This window comes from Setaria italica, chromosome IX (assembly GCF_000263155.2).
Source record: "Setaria italica strain Yugu1 chromosome IX, Setaria_italica_v2.0, whole genome shotgun sequence".
In the NCBI taxonomy this organism is placed as follows: Eukaryota; Viridiplantae; Streptophyta; class Magnoliopsida; order Poales; family Poaceae; genus Setaria; species Setaria italica.
Genome location: NC_028458.1, coordinates 49,434,227 through 49,446,870, shown reverse-complemented (window position 1 = coordinate 49,446,870; position 12,644 = coordinate 49,434,227). Strand labels below are relative to the sequence as shown.

Below are 12,644 nucleotides of genomic sequence, written 5' to 3'. Positions count from 1 at the left end.
ATACCCCCCCCCCCCCCCCCGATTTCCACTTGAGCGAAGCGTGGGCAGGGGCGCTGCTACGGACGGCGGCGATGGGAAGTCCCGCCGGATCCGACGGCGGGCGGCGCGTTTCAACGGTCAAACGGGGACGCACCGACCCGATCGGGATGGTAGGCTGGGTAGCGTCCCACGCGGTTCGGCTGACGGGGTGCGAGAGAGAGGTTGGCGTGGCGACGCGGTGGTGGCCGTTGGGCCAGGGCGGATGATGCGGTCTGCGTGGCCGGCCGTGCCCTGTCCCTGGTGGCGTTTGACCGGCCGCCGGCGTCGTCGTCCTGGTTCAAGCCGCGGCGACGTGTGGAAAGGGGAACGCCAAAAAACACCCTCCCGGCTGGCCGACTCCAAAGTCCAGAGCTAGTAGTGCTGGTCTTTGAGCTCGTGGTGCTGTGGGATTGCGGGTTCCCTCCTCGGACCCGTCTCTCTGGGGTGCCCCGTCGTGGGTGGTTCGTTTGCTCTGTCGCCGGCGAGGCCACGGTGTGTCCTGCGCCGTGCACGTTGATACGAACAAAATCTAGATACTAAAGGCTGTGCAGACACGGATTAGAAACACACAACGATAAAAGTAATAAGCCATACCATACAAAAGAAATAAAGAAAAATGACTTTTGTTGTGCATACACGGATTAGATCTAAAATGCGCGGATAGGGACAGGGGCTGAAAGTTCCTGGAACTAACTATTTTGTTGTGACCACCAAGATCTTTCTTGTGGAAAGTAATTGTGATCACCGAGACGGCGACAGCAACCATGACTGAATGATCGTGGATTCGTGGGACAGTGGAGAGCTGGATCAAGTGGTCGGAAACAGTTCAAAGAAAGAGGAATGGCCATCCCGTCCATGCTTGCTCGCAAAATGATTTGAAGCCAGAAAGGCGCAGCCAATCTGTCATCCAATGGTGAAAATGATTGGGAAGGCCGATCTTTGCTTCGTCGAACAAGGCCATCGGTTACGACTACGAGCCTTGATCCATGCAAGCTGCTATACGCTGTTCAGAAAATCACAAGTTCAGAGCAATTCAAACTCATTTGCGTGTACTGCCGATTAATATTCCACATCAGTATCGAATTTTAAAAGAATTTTGCAAGGGTAAAGATAAGACTGTAGAAATTCCATTCTTCAGATCCCACCTTATACATATAAGTTTTCGCACTGGGTACATCCTTTTTATCAGTATCTCTATCCTGATTGGGAAGGCCGATCATTGCTTCGTCGAACAAGGCCATCGGTCACGAGTTACGAGTCTTAATCCATGCAATCCGCTGCGCGGTTCAGAAAATCAGAACAGTACAATACAAACTCATTTGCGTGTACTGCCGATTAAAATAGGCATCAGGATCGCATCGAGGATTATCACTCGCACCACCAGTTTCACTGTCATGAGATAGAGATACCTACCCCCTTAAAAAAGGATAGAGATACCTAAGTGCCGAAGAGGATACTCTTACCGTTAAGCAGGGAGCCAAAGACAAGGTCGAGGCATGGCGGCTCGATGCAGGATTGCAGGCTATATTACTTTACTACAAGCTGATGGTGCAGTGCCGCGACGACCTGGCCCTAAATTTTCCAAGAAAAATGGCCGAACGGATGAGGAACACCACCAGTAGCAACTAATTGATGTGTACTGGTTGCTGCTAGCAGTACTGTATCGCCCGGCCGATTGGAACAAGGGAGGCTAAGAAACCGAGGCCATGATTGCGAAGCCGAACTTTCTATTATCCTGCCGGGAAAAGCATCAGGGGAGGGCGTGATGCGCGAGTCGAGCAAAGTATCTCCGGTCCCTGTTATTCTTTCGGATTGGAGGAGGGACAAGTTGCTGAAATTACGGGCATCCATCTATCTTGTGAATTAACAAGTTTGAAAAAAGGTAGTACAGCCTCATAAGATATCGTACTTGGCGTGCCGGTACGATTAACAAGCTGAGTGTTGATTCGCGTGATGCTAATAGGTACCATGCAAAGTTTGGTTTGCGACAGGTAGATCATATGTTTTGATGTGATGACATCGAGGAGGATCGAGCAGCCAGCTAGTATATTAATAATAACGACCAGGATATTGTTCTTTTGGTACCATCATCTCCAATGATGAATTCTCTTTTTAAAACTTTCAGGTTCTGTATATTGTATCAGCTTATAAGTCGGCTGAAACGGTTGATTTGTTGTGAGAGGAAAATACTGTTTGGTGACTGATAAATCAGCTGAATAAGCTGAAGCGAACAGGGTCATACATGATTCTCCATGGCTCCTAGTATTAAGAGCAGATCCCTGCATCATCTTTTTTTTTTTGGAAAAAGGGTCCCCCTGCATCATCAAACACTGGAAAGCTGGACGATCTCTCCAACTGTTGGGCCGGGCTAAGACTGGCTTATTATGTTGCGGGCCGTACTAAATGGTCAGCCCAGTTGTCTCTCTTCCTCGCGACCCCCCCGGGGGCGGGGGGCCGGCGCGAGAGAGAGAGGGCAAAACGGGATACGCAAACGCAAGGTCCGGTCCCTGTGTCGGCGGCGTGAGCCCGAGAACGAAAAGCACGTGCGCACAGCGCACACACCGTTCAGCCTAGGGCATTACCGAGCCGGGAAAAGAAGAAAATCTCCACGCCTTGGCTCCGCTGCCTCTCGTCTCGTGTGTGAGCAACTGCGAAGCCGGCGAGCAGCTGTATAACCCTTGCGCGCGCAGCGCGGCGGCGGCAATGGCGCCCACGGCCTGCCTCCGGCTCCCCTTCCTCCCGGCCCGGGCCCGAGGCCACTCCGCCACCTCCCCGTCCTCCCGCCGCCCCGCCCTCACCCTGAAATGCAGCGCCGCCGCCAACGGTGACAGCTCCAAACCCAACTCCATCTCCATCTCTCCCACCTCGCCACCGCGGGGGACGGTGGCGGACGGCGTCGAGTCTGTGGACGTTAACGGGCTGCGCCGCCCGCCCGTGCCTGTCTCCGGCCTCACCGTCCCCGGCGCCCGCGATCCCCACTGGCTGCGTCGTAAGTTTCTCAGGCGCGGTGGCGCTTGCGTCAGCTGATTCTGGGTTTGATTAATCACTTGATTCCGCGTTAGCTGCTTGTGGATTTATTCTATTTTATTTTCAATTGTGTTCAGGGCCGCTCACAAGTGCGGACGTCATGGAAGTGAATGGAAAGGGGCTCAAGGTTGCTTACCAGGTGCTCGACTAAACGCGTCTGCTGTTTCAGTTTCCTTCGTATTTCCCTCTGTGCCTGTGTGTGTCTCCAAAAATGTTAATGGGAGTTTGAGTTTGGTTCTGGTGTCTGATTCAGGGCTGCCCTGGGGCGTACAGTGAGGCGGCAGCAAGGAAGGCATACCCGAATTGTGAGACTGTGCCCTGCGAGCACTTCGATACTGCATTTCAGGTAGCTACGGGCGTTGCTTGTTGGAACATTTATCCTAGTCATTTTGCTGATTCATATTGCGGTTCCGGAAGAAGGACATCAAATTGGAAATGGTTAAATGTTTTGTTTTATGAAATGCATCAAGAAATTGAAATACTGGCACTCTATTGGACTGGTTCCATGTTGCTTTAGTTGAACACAATAATTAGTCGCACTAGCACACTATATGCGTATGTTGTTGCTTCATTTGAACAGTGTTGTGTTGGGGGAAAAATCTCTTGGCAGCAAATTTTGTTCATAATGATTTAATTGTACTTCCAGAAATGACCAAAACCTGTGTATCTGATCTTATTAGGGGAGCACCTCTTTAACAATTGTAGGTTTTTTATGTAACAGAATCTACTTTCTCTAAAACCAATTGTTATTTTGGAAGATAGGTTAATATCTAATGTAAATACAATAACAATTGATGCTTAGTATTTCTATTTTGCCGTTTTGTTTCAATACATAGAATAAGGTGTTGTAGCGCAGGGAATAGATACGACAGATTTTATATGTTTGTTCCTTTGACAGGCTGTTCAAAACTGGGTGGCTGATAGGGCTGTACTGCCACTTGAGAATTCATTGGGAGGTAGTATACATCGGAACTATGACCTTTTGCTTCGGCATAGTTTGCACATTGTTGGAGAAGTTCGCCTTGCAGTTCGTCATTGCTTGTTAGCCAATCCTGGTGTGGAGATTGAAAACCTTAAAAGTGCTATGAGTCATCCCCAGGTGAACAGCTTGGTTGATCTGGCATTAATACTATTTATCCTTTTTTTTGTGGATGTAAACTTGCCAACATATCATTCTTTTTATTCTTAGGCTCTTGCACAATGTGAGCACACATTGACAGGGTTAGGAATTGAGCACAGAGAAGCTGTTGATGACACAGCTGGTGCAGCAAAGGTAGAGTGATGTTTTCTTCACCTGGAAGATTCACCTTCTAATGCACATATCTCTGTTTTCCTCATTCTCTTTTAGCAACTTCTGTTTTGACTTTTGAGACAGAATGTGATTTCAGTTACTCTTCAAGTGAACTCTCTGTCTTTAATCATAACAGGACTCTTCTTTCTTAGTTTGTTGCAGAACAAATGCTCCAGGACACTGGTGCTATTGCTAGTTCATTGGCTGCTAAATTGTATGGACTGGACGTTCTTGCTGAGAATATTCAGGTACAGTGAGTTCATGCTAAAATAATAAAATAACAGAAAATGTTCTATTTGTTCTCAACATTAGTCTATCACTTTCTTTAGGACGACAAAGATAATGTCACCCGTTTTATGATGCTAGCTCGAGAACCCATCATACCTCGCACCGATAAACCCTTCAAGGTACAAATTATTCTGCAAACTCTTTTCCATCTTTATTTTAGCTGCCTGGATCCGACCCTCACCTTATGACAACCCAGCTGATCTGTTTTATGGTCTTTTTTTCAGACTAGCATAGTCTTTTCACTAGAAGAAGGACCTGGGCAGCTCTTCAAAGCACTTGCTGTATTCGCACTGAGGGAAATCAACCTCACAAAGGTCTGGCCAACAACCTTGTCTTGTAACTCGCATGCATTCTGTAGAAATAATAAACTGTGCGTGCTCTGTTTTTTAATGGATGTGCAGATTGAAAGTCGTCCACACAAGGAAAGGCCTCTTCGTGTATCTGATGATTGTCTCATAAAGTTAGATGCCAAACCTGTGGCCTTCTAAATTATTCAATTTCACTTCCTGCAGTTATACATGAATATGAGCATTGCTTATGCTGTTAATATCTCACTAACCCATTCAATCCTGGGTTGCAGCAGGAACTTCGACTATCTCTTTTATGTTGATCTTGAGGCTTCAATGGCTGATCCAAAAACTCAGAATGCTCTTGGAAATTTGAAGGTGCTCTTTCTTGCTTAGTAAAATATGGTCAAAGAGAACTGTGCTCATGTTTCTTTATTTACAGGAGTTTGCAACCTTTTTAAGAGTCCTGGGAAGCTATCCTACAGATGTGAACGAACCTTAGATAGCAAGTACTTCGGCACATCACATGCTGGTGAGTAATGAATATCCGTTTCTGCTATCGGTTTGTTGGCTATTGTATGATACAGGAAAGAAGAGCAATGTTTTTTCAGTTTTAATTGGTAAAAACGTGCCATTATAAGGCCCACTCTAGAAGGTCACAGGTTTGGCATTATAAGGCCTAGTTTTAATTATATTAATTCATTAATTGGGTCTTTAACAAAATCAAACCATTCTAGAAGGAACCATACATTTGTAAAATACAGTACTAAATTTATGTATATGGAAAGTTTTATCGCTACATTAATGATTCATTTCCTCAAGGATCTAATTAGCTCGCAATTGTCTTGTAATCCAGGAATTGTAGAAACTAGGGGAAATGGGCAGCCAGCTGAAAAGACAGGAGCAGTTATCAGGGTGATGCTAATTTTGATGGAGCAAATAAGCATATCTACATTAGAACTGTAGGAAAGGTGCATATGAGGCATGCGTTTGGTTATGATACTGGGAAGAAAATCGCATCTTTTGCTGGTGATCTTCTATGCGAGGAGGATACCTTAAAGAGCTGTCATCCTTCTATCTGCAGTTATGAAGGAGCCTGCTAGAACGCATATAGAGATCAAAGGGTTGGATATTTGGTTGGTGAAAAAACAGTTATAGTAGAATTGTTTTGTCTGTTACTAGAGTTTGGTTCCTTAGACGGCCCTGCTGCATTAAAAGTTTCTTTGTGTAATTGTGTTATTTGAATGGTCGTCATAGTAGCAAACAATCTGTCTCCTTCATGTGCAATATAGTATCGTGGCATAATTCCTAAGAGCTCGTGTTTCCATGTTCATCTATGGGTCCGTTTGGTTTTGGAACCACGTGGGTTCGGTTCGAGCCGACCCACTTTTCTGGGTTGGAGCCAACCCATCTCTTATTTGATTGGAGGGATGGGTTGGACCCAATTTTTTGTTTGGTTGAGCTGGTTAAGTGGGTTGGGATGGATATCTGTTTAACACCGTTAGTTGTGGACCCCACCTGTTAGCTGTGGGGTCCACCTATCAACCTCTCTCTCTTTTTTTTCCCAACCTTCCATCTTCTTCCCCGCAAGTCCTTCCCCACTGAGGGGAGCTCGCGCCGGCGGTCCTCCTCCCTACCGCCGGCGGTCCGCCCCCCTGCGCCGCCTCATCCCCACCACCGGAGGTCCTCCTCCCCCACCGAGCTTGCCCGGCCGCGGCGGGGCTCGAGCTCGCCCGGCGCACCTCCCCGTCACGTCGGCATCGGGCGGGCGGAGGGCGGCGCGAGTGGAGGGCGGCGACGGAGGGTGGCGTCGGCGTCGGGCGGGCGGCGAGCAATTAGACGAATCTATTAAACCTAATTAGTCCATGACTTGACAATGTGTTGCTACAGTAAACATGTACTAATGATGGATTAATTAGGCTTAATAGATTCGTCTCGCCGTTTAGCCTCCACTTATGTAATGGGTTTTGTAAATAGTCTACGTTTAATACTCCTAATTAGTATCTAAACATTCGATGTGACACGTGCTAAAAATAAGCAAAGCCAACCAAACATCCCTCTGTTTGCCATCAGTGCCAGGTCAAATGGGTCCGTTCTTATTTTTATACTCTACTCCCTACCTCCTACCAAGTAATTGCCGGGATGTTGACTCCAGTTTAGCGCCTGCTACTAGTACTCTGTAACTGCTGTTATTTAAGTATAGTTGCAGAGCTGGAGAATATTCTCCTCTGGAGTCATTCTTCTGGCGGAAACATTCGAGCAACCCCACATGCGTTCCTCGCTTACTATATGATTGTGCTCTCTACTGCAAGATCTACCATGTGCTCTCCGGCCTCGGTTGATTCTGTCTTGGAATTCCGGTTATTTTTAGAGACGGTCAAATAATATGTCAGAACTTACCAGTTTCCTAATGACTTACGTGTCAACCGGTCCCCCTCGTGTAACATCCGTTCCCAGAATCGGAGGCATCAGCAATCCTGAACGTGTGGAGATGGGAACTGGGAGGCTTGATTTGGAGCTGGGAAAAACTCGGTCAACGGCTCGGCGGCTTACTGTCAAATGCGGGCTCATGCACATGGCCTGATGGCCTAGTTTCTTTGGATCTCGTGATGAAATGGTCTCCCCACGTTTGCGTACAGTTTGTGCCCTCTTTCCCAGTTGATTGTCGTACGATGTAAGCACACTTAGCCTTTTTCTCTTCTCGTTGCTTTGATCCGAGCCTGGAGCTGACCCCACTTCATCACACCAAAAAGCGATGAGTAGGATGAAGAGAACCCATTCCTCCGGAACGGGGAGCACTCGGAATATGCCTCTTCTCCCTCAAGCTTCGTCTGCCTTTTCTGATGCCGAAATCTCACCGATCTTAGCCACAATTTCTTCCGATCCTATTCCCCCTTCTTTTCTTTATCAACAATTTGAACAACGAATGTGCCAACACATCACCACAGGTCGTGGCTTACTACAGTTCTAGCGAGCACGACGGCCTCGGACACGTCACTGTTGAGTGCTAAAACTCGCGTCCTTCACTGCATGGGGAGGCACCTTCCTGGCTTCCTCCAGGGTCCAGATGGCTGGCTGGCACGCGCAAACCGAGCGAGGTGTCACACCGTCACCTGGCCCTCGAGTCTGGGTCGTATTCGGCTTCGGCGTGGCGTTTTGTCTCTTGCTCAACCGAGTCTTCAGCCCGAGCAAGAGTTTGGCGCGTTGCTGCTACGCGCTCGTGCTGAGCCCGTGCCAGTGCCACCGAACCGGGTGACCGGGTCCACGAATTAGGCAGGTAGAGCCGCACTCGTGCCCGGCTCGGCTCCTTCAGGCTGCTCTGCTGAGCGAAGCGTAGTAGACGTAGCCGTCGCGCCTCGCAATCGGGGTATGGCTATTTTCTACTCGCGAAAGACCAGGACCCGATCAGCGGGGTACGGGAATTGGGGTTGGGTTTCCGAGCGGCCGGTGCTGTCATGCTCGGCTGCCGAACGGACTTCCAAGTCGTTGCCACCTGCCAAACTTGTGACCAAACGCACCTGTGTAGATCTCGTGGAGCAGTAGGTAGTTAGGAGTGATGATCGTTGGGAGGCTGCTAGCTAGTTTTAAATCGAGAGGCTGGCTTGTAATATAATCTTATTCTTGGTTACGATTATTTTTGCCAAAACAACGTATAGCTACCAGTATGGTAACAACCTGCACCACCTTCAAAACAACATTTTCGTAGTGATTTTAGATGGAAAAAATAAATAGATGGAACACATTCAATTTGATTCGTGATGCTCATTTAAATTGATGTGCTCGTGATTTGTAATAAAAGCTATACGCGAAACTATAAGTGGGCAATTTTAACTATGTCACCTAATTTATTTTCCCACATCAACAACATTATATAGTTCTGAATCTGGCAAACCAGAATTCCAACAGAAAAAAACAACTACCATTATTTGAGTTCTGAACTCGGTAAAGCTCATGATTGTTTTTTTTAAAACCTAGCTCAGGATTGTTTGACAATGGCAATAAAAATAGAAAAATGGCTTTCGTCTTTCTGGCCTTACCCAAGATGTAATTAAGTGCAAGCCTCATTCAAAACAATTTATTCCTACGGTTTGAAAATGAATTTATATCCAACACCTCTATCTGTATGATGATGTAGACGACGTTTATAGCCATCTAGTAGCTCAGATGCACGGGGGATAACAATGATAAAAGGATGCATTGCCAGTTTGAAACCCCCCAACCCCAAATGCCGAGTTGCCAATCAATATGAAAAAGAAGAAGAACAGCACGGCAGAAAGAGAAGGCGGAAAAGATCTGTCCGCTGCGTTCCCCTAGCTCCGTCCACCCACCGACAGAGGGGGGCGTCTCCGTCTCCCGCCCCGCTCCCATAAACGCAGAGGCTCACGCAGACGCCTCCCAAGCCCAAACCCACCACCACAACTGCGACCCAACCCGACCCAACCCCCGCACGCATTCCCACCTCCTCCCTCCCCAGATCTCCTCCCCCCTGCGCGCGCGCGTCGGGGTGCTGCCGGCGCCCGCGGCGACGACCGAGGAGCCATGACGGCGAAGGGCGGCGCCACGCCGTCCCCCGGCGGCGCGGGGGCCGCGGCGGGGACCGGGCGCTTCTTCACGGTGGGGCTCGTCAGCGCCTGGTACTCCTCCAACATCGGCGTGCTCCTGCTCAACAAGTACCTCCTCAGCAACTACGGCTTCAAGTACCCAATCTTCCTCACCATGTGCCACATGTCCGCCTGCGCCCTGCTCTCCTACGCCGCCATCGCCTGGCTCCGCGTCGTGCCCATGCAGCTCGTGCGTTCCCGCGTCCAGCTCGCCAAGATCGCCGCACTCAGCCTCGTCTTCTGCGGCTCCGTCGTGTCGGGGAACGTCTCGCTGCGCTACCTCCCCGTCTCCTTCAACCAGGCGGTCGGCGCCACCACGCCCTTCTTCACCGCCGTGTTCGCGTACATCATGACCGTCAAGCGCGAGTCATGGGTCACCTATCTCACCCTCGTGCCCGTCGTCACCGGGGTCATCATCGCCAGCGGCGTAAGTTACTGCCTGCTCAGCCTCATCTCTCGTTTCGGTAGATCTGTTGAAGTTGGGGTTGGATCTGGGGGAATTCTGGTTTGCCTGGCTCGGAGCTTGGCAACAGTGGGGTCGAGCTGGCGATGAGAGGTGGATCTCATCGAACTGTAATTGGAGTGAAATGGCAGGCATCTAGCCTCAGTTCATTGGATGGTGTTCCCTTCGTTGGGAATATGATTTTGGGATTATCAGATGAAACCATTCAGGGGCTGGCTATTTAGGGCCAAGTGATCAACTTTCATAACAGCTGTTCACCATCTACGTGATCAGCCGGAGAGTAATCCTGTTGACTGAGCTTTATCAGAGGGAAATCATTTTTAAAAATTTGTTTCCTCAGGAAGTACAATAGGAATAGCTTGTTTTTCCGCATAAATCTTGCATGGAAACTGTGGATGTGCTAGCCTAATTTTCAAAGCTCACATCTCTTCTTCCTAGTAGGTTCAATTTGATGCACGGGAAAGTTCTTCATATTTTGAAATTGGATTGCGAAATATTCATGCTTTACACATTATTAAGTTGAAACTCTTGCGTTATATGTAATATGTACTGCATTGTGTTATAGGCTTATCGCTTTAGTTTGTACAATACAACATACTAGATTAGAAAAGTGTCTGATGACTACTGGAGGCATTTACCTAATAACAGTATTGTGCGGAATCTTGTTTTCATGTGCAGCATCTCAGTATAGCAAGTTGTTGCTATACATGGTTGCTGTGAGAAAGCTTTTTAGGAGGTATATGTTTCTCACTAGTATGGATATCTCAAATTGTGAGTCGAGAACCTAGAACTTTGCATGCACGCTACTATGTATTAAGTATAGTTGTTTCTTGAAGTTTTTAACACTAACTAATATGGAGCATGCAAAACAAATTTCCAGGGCGAGCCTAGCTTTCATCTGTTTGGATTCATCATGTGCATAGGAGCCACTGCAGCAAGGGCGTTGAAGACAGTTTTGCAAGGAATTCTTCTGTCTTCTGAGGGGTAACTCCATTTTCCCTTTTATATGTATTTGCTATACACTATTATATACAGATTGTGTTGGTTTCATATATTACTTTCATTTTGTGCATTATGTGAATGCTGAGTGTTTCTCTGTACTGATATCTCACAGGGAGAAGCTTAATTCTATGAATCTGTTATTGTACATGGCTCCAATTGCCGTTATTCTCTTGCTTCCTGCAACTCTCTTTATGGAGGATAATGTTGTTGGCGTTACAATTCAGCTGGCTAAAAAGGATTTCACGATTGTTTGGTTGCTATTGTTCAATTCTTGCTTGGCATACTTTGTCAATTTGACCAATTTCTTGGTGACCAAGCATACTAGTGCACTGACTCTACAGGTATCAAATGCTTTCTTACTCATGAATTCAGCTTTCCTACACAGAGGTTTATTCAATTAGAGTGTTGTTGCGTGCATGATGTAGTTTGGCATTTAGCTTTTCTTGCTGAAAGTTTTAAGGTTAAAAAATGAAGTTACATCTATTAATTATCCATGATCCATGTCATGCATGTGCCACATTAACGCACCTTTATTTTGATCCACGCTATTTAAGATGGGTTGGGGAATGATGCTAGGATAAGTGTCGAGTAGTATTCCACCTTTTTAAACCATTATGTTTTCCTGTTTTTGCTGAGCTAAAACACACACGCGTGTTGTCTTGATCAAGTATATAGCTAGAAGTGCCTAGTTTAAATGTACATGACTCAGATTGGGTCTGTGATTGGCTACAATATAGAATTGCTATACTAATAGCGTACGCCTTTTATGTTTTTTACTGAAACATATTTGGAAAGTGAATTGTTTAGAATGTGAAAATTGAATGTCTTTGGTCCGTAATTGTTTGGAGATCTGGTGAAAATCTATTACTGAAAACTAACATATATACCTTACTCTCGTACGGGTTCCAAAACCTATGTGAAACAAGCTTTCTACTCCTCTTATCTTTTAGACACATACATCATTATGTTGCTTTATATTGATCTATGGACCACGTGGTATAAGGTTATTTGTTTGCCATCTTGCCTTACCTTGTTTTGTTTTAAAATTTTGGATTAAAATCCTTAGAATTATGTTTTAAAAAAGATCTGACTCCATGTCTCCCCAGGTTCTTGGAAATGCAAAGGGTGCTGTGGCAGTTGTCGTCTCAATTATGATATTCAGGAATCCTGTGTCTATAACAGGAATGCTCGGTTACACTCTCACAGTTATAGGCGTTATTCTTTACAGTGAGTCCAAAAAGCGCAGCAACAAGCCGTGAGCACCCTAGAAGACAGTAAATATGGCAATCCTTTCTTTGTCCGGTCAGTGCCCAGAGCTAATATATGATGGGGAACTACATCGGGGGTGGTCGCAACAAATCCTGCGTCGTATGGCGCCTCAGCGATTAGACATTGAGGATAGAAGTCCAATAATACCTGTAGTATTACCTTGGCATCTGGGAGGCATTTTGTTTTGCTAATGGTGATGATGGATGGAATATAATTTTTTTGTGTTAGAGAACCGTGGCTCACACTGCCAGCATTGGTTAATACGTTTAGTTCTTGGAAATTGCCCCTCTTCTATTCATCTGCTATTGTAAGTTACATTTTCTTTTGCTCTGAAGACTGCCTGTACCAAACTTTGCTCCAGGACCTCCTAATATATTATGACACTGAATTTAAGCTCA

The 12,644-nt window shown here is 46.7% G+C and overlaps 2 protein-coding genes across 3 annotated transcripts; both read left to right on the top strand.

The window, feature by feature from the left end:
- The first annotated feature begins 2,583 nt into the window (after positions 1-2,583).
- On the top strand, positions 2,584-6,244 carry LOC101761099 (arogenate dehydratase/prephenate dehydratase 2, chloroplastic). Of its 2 annotated transcripts, none has more exons than XM_004984768.3 (12): positions 2,584-3,007; positions 3,123-3,184; positions 3,299-3,391; positions 3,944-4,144; positions 4,235-4,318; positions 4,489-4,584; positions 4,666-4,743; positions 4,849-4,938; positions 5,026-5,084; positions 5,208-5,289; positions 5,354-5,443; positions 5,768-6,244. In XM_004984768.3, exons 1-11 carry the CDS (start codon positions 2,722-2,724, stop codon positions 5,411-5,413), a joined length of 1,191 nt encoding a protein of 396 aa, XP_004984825.1. In that variant the 5' UTR covers positions 2,584-2,721; the 3' UTR covers positions 5,414-5,443; positions 5,768-6,244. The 2 variants fall into 2 exon arrangements, with proteins under 2 accessions (XP_004984825.1, XP_004984824.1); XM_004984767.3 differs by having other exon boundaries at positions 5,205-5,289.
- A 2,951-nt stretch (positions 6,245-9,195) lies between these two features.
- LOC101762303 (probable sugar phosphate/phosphate translocator At3g11320) lies at positions 9,196-12,644 on the top strand. Its single transcript, XM_004984769.3, has 4 exons — positions 9,196-9,939; positions 10,856-10,959; positions 11,090-11,318; positions 12,084-12,644. The coding sequence occupies exons 1-4, from the start codon at positions 9,451-9,453 to the stop codon at positions 12,234-12,236; spliced, it is 975 nt and encodes a 324-aa protein (XP_004984826.1). The 5' UTR covers positions 9,196-9,450; the 3' UTR covers positions 12,237-12,644.